This window comes from Desmodus rotundus, chromosome 4, assembly GCF_022682495.2.
Source record: "Desmodus rotundus isolate HL8 chromosome 4, HLdesRot8A.1, whole genome shotgun sequence".
Classification (NCBI taxonomy): Eukaryota; Metazoa; Chordata; class Mammalia; order Chiroptera; family Phyllostomidae; genus Desmodus; species Desmodus rotundus.
Window position 1 is genome coordinate 33726559 of NC_071390.1, and position 12383 is coordinate 33738941.

Below are 12383 nucleotides of genomic sequence, written 5' to 3' on the forward strand. Positions count from 1 at the left end.
TCGGAAGCCGAAAGAGGAATGTTTAAGCATGAATTTCCCAAAAATAATGCAGAAGGAAGAAAAAGTATAACTTGAAGCCCAGTAAAAAGTCCATGTGCTATAATATAATCATGATTCTAGATACCACTGACATGTCTGCATGAATGGGAAGATTTCCATAATTAAAATTATATAATTAAGAAGAAAAAGATGATGGTTGCTTAAAAAAATCCGTAACAGGGAAAAAATGCTTTCAGTCATTAGCAGCAGTAAGAGTGCTGTCATGAAACGTCTGGACTTTGAAATCACATGGCCCCCGTTTGAACCTGGCTCTGAAACACACTAGTTGTAGTATCCACAGGCGATTTGCTTAACACTCTGGGGGCAATAAGGGTATGAAAATATCCATGTTTTATTGTACCTTCCTAAATAAATATTGAATAAATGCTAAAAGCTATTAAAATGATAAATTATAGGGCAAGGATGAATATAAGGAATACAAGTGATATGAACAAAAAGCTATAATTTATTCTTTACTATAGTGTTTTAATTTTTCAATATTGTGAGTCTATTATAATTTTTATTTAAAACTCAATAAGAAATCAAGTGAATTGGAAAGTTGGGGCTTATGTAGATTGATACTCATTACATTGCTATTACTATCTTTTTAAAAATATCTTAAATTTCTTTTAACAGTAAAGTCATCATCTTTTTTGCATTTAAGTATCATTGCACTATAATCTATGATTTGAACTTATTTTTCTTTATCATAAATGAACCTTAAAAAGAATTTGTATGTGTTAGGTAGGAAGAGATGGGGAAGGAAATGCAAGTGGAAGGGAATTTATATTTCTATTTTTACAATTGTTACTTAAAAATAAGTGAATCTATTTCCTCTGACTTAACAAATATGACTGAATCTTGTACTTTATGGCTCATATTAAAATAAAAAAGAGATTTAAAGAGCCACAACAGCAGGACATGTGAAACATTATGCATCTTGTTGGATAGTATTTTGGAAAACTCTCTTTGGATTAATTTTGAATCAAGAATATGCCCATGTCAAGGTTTTACACCAGTGGTGTGTCACACTAAAGGAAGAAAATGATGTTTCTACTTCTATCATATACCTATTTTTTGACTGATATCAGAAAGCCTGGGGTAGAAATAGAAGTCAGGGACAAGCTTCCAAAAAGGCATCCTGAAATGACATCTGACCATAGTCATGGTTAAAACTCTGTCTCGTTTTTTCCATTGTTAGAAGATAAGAAACGTTAGCATTTTGTGTTTTATATATAAATTGCTAGAGCCTACCATTTATTTACTCTTCTGTTTCTTAGCATTGACTAAAAACATCAGGAAAAAATGGAAAATCTTCATGGATATAAATGACTCCACTGGTCACATGGAGGCTTTTTACCCTCATGACCCGGCTGTATTTTCTCTTTATTACGTTGCTAATTCCTTGCTCTCAGGGAATGATGTGTTTATTACGTAAGATACACTTCTGACAGGCTTGTGTGAACACCCTATTACTGCAAGTTCCCAGGGCCGGCTGAAAGAAGCTGTGTTTTTAACCAGTTTCAGCAGCAGACAGGTGCATTAGTGATGCTGTTTTATGAGTTTCATAATAAGTCTAATTAGAAATAACACGGAAATTACACCACAACAACTGATTCTCTTGCCAATATTCTGGAGCACCACAGGGATTCTGGGAGGGAAGGAGTGAGAATATATTAGACTCTTTTGACACATTCATGATTTATTTTAAGCGAGGCTTTTCCTAACCAAGTTTTTGAGGTCCAACAACTTAGCTGCTATGATTCCTAGTTATATAAATTACAAAATAATTAATATGTGATAGATTAATATAATAATTATATTCTAATTATTAATGTGTTGGAATCACTGCAGTAAGCCTTACACAGCAGAAAATGGGCACACTTAGGTCCCAATGGGAAGAAATAGGAAGAGAGAACAGTAATAAGGGTAGGTTTGGGTAAGTAGGCAAAGTTGTAGAACTGAAATTTTCTAAAACTGTATGTTTTGTTTTAGGTATTCAGATGTAAACTTGTTTCCATATGCGTTTTAAACAAATTACGAAGGGTAACCCTGGCTGAGACATTTTTCTTGTTGCCACCAAACCCACTCTTGCTTAGGAATTGCTGCACAGCAGACACACAAAACAGGGACTAGGGACCTACAGGTGGATTTCCCCTTGTTCAAGTCCATTTATTTACATGTTAAACAGTCTTTATTCTTCCATTAAGCCCGTCCACACAAAGAGAAAAATGTTTATAATTAAACTTTGAAATATCTGTTTCCCCCCTCATTAAACCCATGCAAACTGTTTTTTCTAAAGCTTGAGGCAGAAGGCCGTATTGATGTCTAGGGACCCTGGTGCCGCCTCAAGTAGGAGCTGAGTTAGTTCTCTGTGTTTTAAGGGTCCATCCCAGTTGCCTTAGAACATGACAGTCCCCTCCACCGCCCAACAAAGGGTTCACAATAGGATATGAAAAGTATCTTTCATAAAACTTTATGTACATGTCCTTGTGTTGCATCAAAAAATAAACTGTCTTCCAATAACAAGCTGAAAAAATTGAGCTGGATTTATAGATAAAATTCCAGAGTTCCAATAATCATTCAAATGCAATTTGATTTTCTGATTCTATTCAAATACCTCATATGCCACCATTAGAAAAAAGCGTACTTGAAAAAATATTTGTCTATTAAATGCCATTTAAAACCGCATGGCTTTGCTTAGAATTAACAAGTGCTTAAGGGTGTTAGTGAGCTCAGAAAAAGATCCATGACTGTATGGAAAGTTGATTTCAGACAGTATGGGCAACGCAGACCCCAAAACAACTGGATATCCATAGAGAAATTCTTAAAATTGGGTCCTGACCTCACACCGTACAGAGAGGTAAACTGCAGACCTAAATATAAGGGAAAAATTAGGGGGAAAAGACAATTGGAAGAATCCTTTTATCATCTCAGGATAGAAAAGAATTTTTAAACATATTTATTAAGTATAAAAATTAAGGAATAATATAGTTATATGTGATTATGTTAAAATTAATAACTTTGGCAAGACACATAAATACTAAAAAGAATGAAAAAATAATAATCCAATAGAAAAATATGCAAAAAGCATGATCAGGCACATCATCAAAACAAAATGGAACTGACCCATAAAATAATGTGAAAAATGCTGTACTTCTGTTAATGAAGAAAATGCCAACCTTCTTGGCAAAAATCAAAGTTCAACAATAACAAGGGTTGATGACAAAATATAGTACAATATCAACTTTTATCCACTCACGTTGTCAGAATATAAGATGGTATGACCTCTTTGTACCAAGTGAGTCAATACCTGGTAAGTCTAATGTACTTTATATGTATATGCTTTATATGTACATATGCTTATATGTATATGCTTATAAACTATATATGCATATACTTTACAACCTTGTTCATCATTCATAACTGTTGATCTATGCACATCAAAAACATGTACAAAATATTCATAGTAATGTTAATAACACAAGAAAATCAAAATATAACTTTAAAATAAACCTGAAGAAATCCACATTTACATCTACAGAAGATGTAATAAGTCACATGTTTATATTTATATAATGGGATAATATGGAAACAGAAAATGAACTAAAGCTACATATAATAACATAGATGAATTGCATAAATCTCAAGTAAAATACTGATCAAACTAAACAAATTGTAGAAGAATTTGTGTGATATATTGTTTATATAAACTTTAAAACCAGGCAAATATTTGCTATTTTTGTATATATATATATAAAATTGAAAGGCAAATATATGACATTTATGCATGGAGTGAGGTGTATGTGTGTGTGTGAGTACCTATGTGCACACAGATTAAATTAGAAACCTTCCCAAGAAAATCATGAACATGAAATTCTCCATAGCTGTTTTGGAGGAGGAGGGTGGGGGAGATAATGGGGAGAGATTCTAACTTACTGCTGTGTTTCACAGAAGGTTCAATGGTCAAATCAGACTCACAGAAATCATAGATCTTACCCCACAGTGAATTTAAATTAAAATTCAGAAAATGTAGGCAAACTTCAAGCTCAGAAAAAATTTCTTTCCCTGTACATGCCCCAAACTGTCATTTATAGATCCTTAAAGAGTGCTTCTGCATTAGGAGATATTTTGGTTTTGAAAAAAATGGGACCAGTTTTTGAGCAATGTGTGCGGAACATTATTTGAAAAGGTACCACTTTGGGGACTCCAGTTTTATTTTTTTTCTTCCTAAGATTTTATTTAGTTGGGGAAAGAAAGGGAAGGATCACGGAACATGTAGAAAGGACCCAAGGACAAAGACAACTGGAGGTCAGGGGAAGATTGAATGAGGGAGGTGGGGGAAGGATAGGGCAGGGGAGAGTAATGGGGGGGAAATAGGGACAACTGTAATTGAACAACAATAAAACATTTTTTTAAAAATAGAGCAAAAAAAGATTTTATTTACTTATTTTTAGAGAGGGGAAGGTAGGGAGCAAGAGAGGGAGAGAAACATCGATGTGAGAAAGAAACATTGGTCAGCTGCCTCTTATACACGCCCTGACTGGGGACCAAACCTGCAATCCAGGCATGTATGCTGACCAGGAATCAAACCGGCGACTTTTCGCTTTGCAGGATGATGCCCAACCAACTGAGCCACACCGGACAGGGTGGCCTTCTTCATTTTTATAATATATTAATCACACAGATAGGAAAATGCTTTGGTTTTGAAATTCCTTAGTTAGATAAGAAAATGTTTACCTGACTAACCCTTTTTCTCCAACTGGGTCTGCCACACAAAGTCTATAAAATCCAGATTTATTTATAATAAACATGTTTACCTGGCTTTGTTTATAGAACCCACTATGTCTGTACTAAAACTTTATTTTCCTTTTAAGTTGTTTTTGGTTAAATGTGTTGGTTGAACACATTCATATTGTTTATTGAAGGTTTTGGAATTAGAGATTAATTTTATGTGACATTTTTAAATGTCTAATTCCTATTTTGAAAAAGGTACAAATTTTTAGTTATGAGATAAATAATTACTAAGGATATATTGTACAACATAATTACTGTAGCTATTATGTATGATACATGATATACTTTAAAGTTGTTAAGAAAGTAAATTCTAAGAATTCTCATCACAGTGGAAAAAACATTTCTTTCCTCTTTGTTGTGTGTCTGTACGAGATGATGGGTATTAGCTAGACTTATTGTGGTCATAATTTCACAATATTTGTAACTCAAATCATTATACTGTACACCTTAAATTTATACAGTGATGAATGTCAATTATATCTCCATAAAACTGGGAAAATTGCCAAAAAGAGAATAAGAAACATCATAGCCTAGAAAGAAAAATAAAAAGGAAATAGACTCATCTTGCTGTTAATTGAGTCTTTCCTTCATGTTTTTAACATGCACCCTACCTGAAATGCTGTGCTTCATGAGACACACACTTAAGACATAGATTTAGTGTTCATGTGGCTTCACATTCCATGGCAATGTGTTCTCATACGTTCTCTATGAGCTATGACTGTACTGACAATAAGCGCATAATTTATACAATAACCAAAAAATAAAAATTACATCGTTTTAAACATGTAAATTATAAGGCTACATATATGTCTTATAGAAAATGAACATATAGATAAGTTAAAAAACATAAAAATACACATGCTCTCTTCTATCTATTTAGAGCTAGAAGAAGTTAATGTTCTAAATAGCATTTTATGACAATGATAAAAGAGAAATAGTGATAAAAGATAATTATTTTACAATCAAATGCATGGAATTTCTGATATAGGAAATTAGAGAAATAGAAGAAAGTGAAAAATATAGAAAACACAACTGACTTTTTGGGGCACTTACTAGTAAGAGGAACTTGGATAGGTTTTCTCATTTAATTCACACACAACATGTGCACCTACACCCCCCCCCCCCCATGATAAGCCTCTCATGTTTTGGACAACTTGGCCAGGTAACATGGGTTCCAAACAGACTAATTATTATCTTTAAGGCTCCATAGCTCATTCCTTCTTACAGCACTGTGGGTCATAAAGCACTTTGTAGCTTAAATGAAAATAATAAATATACAGGCCAGGGTGACAGAGGCTATCTCTATATATTTAACCTTTTCTACTCGGAAATGTCTTCAGAATTAAAGATGCAATTGTCCATAACTGTTGTCTTTTCATATTTAGAATGATTCATTATACATACAAAGAATAATTATGGAAATTACAACTTTAAAGGAAAGCTTTTATTCTTACTCTTTGAGCTACATATTTTTTCACATTATATTTTTGACTGGTTAGGTTTTTCCTCACATCATATAAGCAGAAAGTGGCTTATTCTGTAGATGGCCCACTTTTTATGTCTGTTGGTGCATTTCAATAACGCCTTTTTAAAGAACATTTTAATATGCACTTAAATTTCCCCATGGCCTGCTTAAATCTGCCATTTTAAATTTCAAATAGATTTTTATTAATCAAATCTCAAATGTACGGTTATGTAATATATCCTTATATCTAATTTTGAATTAATGATCTTAACTTGTAGTGTAGTATACCTTAGTCCTTGACATTTTTTAACAGTTAGGAGGAGAGATTGAAATAGTTTTGTTGAATTGCCTCATTGTGCGGATGAGGAAACTGAGGTTCGGAAAGTTGATGATGTATCAATGTTTGTCAAAGATTGGTCTCTACATGATTAAACTTTTGAAATTCAGATTTCTAAAACTCACTGCATCAGAACCTTAGAAACCTTTATTTTAAATATACACTCCCTCCACTGCCCTCCCCCCACCCCTGGCCAAACACACACCCAAGTTTGAGAATCACTGTGCTAGGGCATTTCCCTGCACATCTGTAAAAGCCTCATCAACATGCAAATGAGCATCTCTGTGGTACAGCTTAGCGATAAGATTGTTAAGAAACGCATTTCCATGAATTTGAAACACTGTGTGGAGGAGTAGTCAAATGGATCAGTGGAGAATAATAGCTGAATTCCTTGCACCCTTCAGAGACCTTCTTGATACTTAGAAAAATTCTAGTCTTTGACATTCAGTCTCTAAAGTCAAAACCTTGAAGCATAATATTTTTAAATGTATTTAGTATCTGGCATTGTCTCAAGAAATTAGTGTTTCTACTTCATTTTCCAGGCTTGTGTATTTTAGGTGTTGCGCCGTTCTGGGAGACGTGTAGCCAGCAGTATGAATAGCGGTAGACGGAAGTGGGTAGTGCATTCACGCGAAGGTAAAACTTCCTGCATTCCTGGCCTCCTGCGGACGGTCTCAACTCGCAAGTCCTGGACGGGGCAAGATACCTCGTTAGTGAGGAAGGGTTTCTGTTCATACAGTTTGCAACTCTTTATTAAGTGCTCATTAGAAATTGTAGAGAATACCAAATAAATATCCATTTCTTTTTTTATGTCACAGAAGGACATATTTATTATGATTTAAAAAAGACATATATGCAGTTTCTATAGATTTTAAATAAGAAATGCTGGTGAATGGAGCGTTTCTTGATTCAGGGACATGAAGAATACATTCAGTTAGAGACCTGCAGGAATAATTCATGAAAATGTGACTGGCCTTTGAATGAAGGCTGGATTCTTCTTGAGGAAGGAGATAGACATGTCCTACAGAAAATGAGATGCACATGTAGAGTTATGTAGAGAGATGTTCATTGTAGGAAAAAAAATGCAAACAACATACATGTCCAAGTACAGGGAATTGGATACATAAGGGATGCACAGAGTACAGGAAGGCAGTGGATGAACTTTATTTATATCTAACAGCATGGAACACATAATTAAAAGAATGTTAGAAAAAAGTAAGTCACAGAATGATACATACCATGTTATGCTATTCGTATATTTTAAAAACACATGCACATAAACACATAAAAAAGGGTTGGAGAAATGTTCACTAAGTTTATTATAATGGTTGTCTCATAGGAGGTAGGAAATGGGAATCAGGATGAGGAGTAAATGAAATTCAAATTTCTAAATAATTCACTATTATTTAAAACAACTTGAAAGTATTGAAAATGTTTGGAGGTAATTTCTTTGGCTCTGTTAGTGATAATACACTTGTTTTTCCCATAAATATGAATTTTAAAAGGAGATATAATTAGCATTATCAATTAGTGTTCATTCGATCATCCAGGGTTTTCAGTGGATACAGACTTTCATTGTTTCTATTTGTAGGTCAATGTCACTCGTGAAGACTCACCAAGCGAAGACCCAATCTTTCTTAGAACTTTAGGAAAAGGAGATTGGTTTGGAGAGAAAGCCTTGCAGGGGTAAGTAGATAAAACATTAGACAGTTTTGGGTTAAGTACTACATAAATTCCTGTCTTAAAGATATTCCTGTCGTAACAATATAGGCTCTTCCAGTGCTGATCCTAACAACAGACATGAACTCGATCATTTTTGTTTGTTTCCAGCTGGAAATGTAATTTGTTTAGATAGGATCTAGGATTGATTGGTAGTTAACTTCTGTAATAAGTAACTTTTAAATTAATAGGAAAATTTCTCAGCTTCGTGTTTAACTGCAATCTCTATAAAGACTCTCAAAGAGAGGGAACGTCTCTGCCACGCTTACTTTGTACAACAGTTTTCCTCAGAATCACAGAAAGATGGTTGAGAATTTTGGAATCCCCTAAACCCGATTGTACAAACAATGGATCCGAAGGTAGTGAGGGCCGGCTGGGATTCACCTCTGGCAGGTTGTTGTCCCTGCTGCTTACGGTAATGGGGGGGAGGGGGCACGGAGGTAACTTACACATACCCGGATTCACTCTGCATGGGCTCTGAAGGAGGGACTCGGAGTGCTGTACAGCAAGTTCACTGAAACTGCGCTTGGAAACTGAGACCTCGAGAAGTAAGCGTTTGGGATTTTTCCCGTATCTAATGGAAGAAGAACTCAGCTGACTCTACCACTCAATAGACAGAGCTCATGATTAGCATGACAGATATATCTTTGGGAGTTCTACTCTTATTGTCCAACAAACAGCGCATCTCAATGATCCGTGGGTACAGAGTTCAGGGCTGTGCATATAATAAGCGACCTGAGTAAGAAATAATCCATAAGCACTTATTTTCGCATCAAATTCCAGATGCAGAAGTGTCTTACAAAGGAACAATAATAGGATATAACATATTCCTCAAATGTTTGGAACAGTTCTGCTTCCATTTCAAATTGTGCCTTTATTTTAAAAATCATGTAAGTAATTTGCTTAAAAGTACTGTAAAGAAATAGTTTGAGGTTTTTAATTTTATTTTTCAACTATGGTTTACATTCAGTATTATTTTTTAAGATTCTATTTATTTATTTTTAGAGAGAGGGATAGGGAGGGAGAAAGAGAGGGAGAGAAACATTGATGGGTTGCCTCTCACATGCTCCCCTACCAGGGGCAGAACCTGCAACCTGGGCATGTGCCCTGACCTGGAACCCTTCCGGTGATCTTCTCACTTCGCAAGACTATGCTCAACCATCTGAGCCACATCTGGCAGGGTTCAGAATTATTCTGTATTACTTTCGGGTGTGCAGCCCAGTGGTTAGACAATCACATACAAAGTGATTGCTCCAATATTCAAGTACCCACCTGGCACCATACATAGTTATTATTATATTTTGACTATATTCCCTGTGCTGTACTTTCCATCCCTGTGACAATTTTGTAAGTACCAATTTTGACTTAATCCCTTCACTTTAGGGAGTTTTTATTTTTTAAGCCACAAGTAGTTGCCAGGTCTTATTTTCTTCCTTTATTCCAAGCTACAGAAATGAAGCAGTAATTTTGATGTCATCTTACTTGGGCCATATTATCTTATGAAAACTGAGAACTAAATGCATTTGACTTTCTTTTTTTTCTTTTACTGCGTTTGTTTGATCCTATCTGATGAAGACACACAAAAGAATGCAGTAAACATCATCTTCCTAGTATAAAATGCACAAACATATCATTTGTAGTTTAATCTTTCTTTCCCTTGATTATTATACATGCAGAAGATTCTAGAGAATAATACCACCTAATTTCACCGGCCCAAGACTAAATGCTCCATGGAAATTGTGATTTCCTGCAGAGCCAAAGAACCAGGAACATTTGCAATCATTTCTGGTGAGATCACAAGTGGAGCACCAGAGAATAAAACATAATTGAGAGCTGACAGATTTTCTTTTGCAGCTTACTGCCACTGAATTTCGGTGCCAATTAAAGAAAGCTTTTATGATGAAAACACCTTCCTACAATGTGTCTTCAAGAAGTAAACTTGAGGATATGATTTATAAAAAAAGATATCAAATTTTGCTATGATATCAAAATTTAAGTTAGTAGTATTCTGTCTAGATTGAATTCATTCTGGCCTATGCTCATTCTGTGAACTACCTGTGGTTAAAACTCTCTTTCAACATACTCAGCCCTCTTTACTAGCCATTCTTTCACCGCCCGGACACCCTTACCCTGAACACTCAGTCCCAGCCTACCCCCGTCTCTTTCTTTCTTACGCTCTCTATTACTATTTTATCGCTACTCAATTTGGCTTTATCAGTCTACCCTAAGTGAACTCCTAAATGCCACCAGGGATTTGCTGCTTACATCAAGGAACCGTCTTTCTTTTATCTTCACTTGACTTCACTTGTCAGCCACAGTTTTACACTGTTGAGCACCCCCTTCCTTCTTTAAGTTCCCCATCCTCTGAGATCCCTGTAATTGCTGACAATCTTTACAATTTCTCATTTCACTTCCTGAGTTCGCCAGTGTTTGGTCCTCATCTCTCCATTATACACATCTTGGTATACATCCAGGGCTATGATGGCATATTGAAAGGAAGTTCCAAATATTTCTATTTTGCTCTGAGCTCAGCATCTGGCACTTTTCGATACTCAACATGTTTATGTTGAGTGAATGAATGAATGAACAAATGAGCCTCTCTGATGATGCTGAATCTTGCAATCCCTTCTGCTGTTGGGATTGCACTTCACTGCTTGTGTTTGCTTTAAGGTGAGTACGGGGTTCTGAGCTCACTTGACTATAGGGGTCAGGCTGGCAATGTAAATGAGTACAAATACAGTGAGTAAAACTGGTAGCAAACTAGAAAGTCTTTTGTAAAAAGAATAGCAATTACTGTCCTCCAGGTTATTGCTATGCTTTATTTTTTTAGGGAAGGCAGAAAAAACCTAGGTATTTAAAAATATATGAAATGTTATTTTGTAACTTGATTTTTTTTTTAAAAAGCAATACAAGCAAACAAAACATTTTTGCGAATGATTTGACCTCTGAGCTGGCATTTTGTGATTTCGATCAATCAGATATTCCTCTTTCAATCTCTATGATTAGATGCAATTGAAGGGAGCCTATTAGGTCAACCCTTCTTGATTATTTGCTTGTTTGATGATTTGGTATTGAAATGTTTTGATGTTCTATGTCCATGTTCTATTTTTCACTCTGTGTCCCATGCTCCCCTTTCCTGATCTTTTCTTTGAATTTTAATTTTTTGCACAAGAAACTTATACTTTTCACATATCAAATTGATTTGTCTCACTTTCCCCCCCTCTAAATATCTTTAATTTTTTGTAACTTCAGAATATAGTCTTTTGGGCAATTTATATATTCCTCTGTGTAATAGCTATGCTTCCTTGCAACCCAAACGATTCTTTATACTTAAAAGATCAATTTTATAGTTCATATTCTCTGTAGGTACAATAATACAGCATTTCAGATTGTTGTTTTCTCACAAATAAAATTTATATGTAGTGGGCATTTTTGTTCTGTTTTTATGAGAATGTTCAGCAGATCATTAAAATATTGGTAAATTAGTAATATTGAAATAAATTCTTGAACATCCTTTAAAATTTCTTTAAATTAAATTTATTGGAGTAACATTGGTTAATAACATTATATAAATTTCAGGAGTGCCACTTTATAATATGACTTCTATATATGCTATTGTGTGCTCATCATCCGAAGTCTAGTCTTCTGTGGTCAACATATATTTGACCCTGTTTTCTCTCCTTACCCTCCCTACTCCCTTTTCCTCTGGTAACTACCATTCTGTTGTCTGTATGTATGACTTTGTTTTCTTTGTTTGCTTGTTGCTTTTTTGTTTTCTGTTCCACACTGACTGAAATTATATGGTTCTTGTACATTTCTGTCTGACCTATTTTGCTTAGCATGATATTCTCAAGATCCATCCACCTTGTCACAAATGTTGCAAATTTTATCTTTTTTTTTTTTGGCTGAGTGGTATTCCTTTGCATATATACACCACATCTTCTTTATCCATTCGTCTGTCAAAGGGCACTGAGGACACAAAGGGCGTAAGGCATATTTTCATGTGTTGGCTGTGGTGAATAATGC

The 12383-nt window shown here is 34.9% G+C and overlaps 1 protein-coding gene across 2 annotated transcripts in view; it reads left to right on the plus strand.

Moving 5' to 3' along the window:
- Nucleotides 1–12383, plus strand: part of PRKG1 (protein kinase cGMP-dependent 1) — a 1161962-nt gene that overhangs the window by 942459 nt on the left and 207120 nt on the right. For both annotated transcript variants that reach the window (XM_024563402.4, XM_045197730.3), the window contains exon 7: nucleotides 8230–8324. In XM_024563402.4, coding sequence (XP_024419170.1) covers nucleotides 8230–8324 — 95 coding nt within the window. The remainder of the gene's footprint in view (nucleotides 1–8229; nucleotides 8325–12383) is intronic.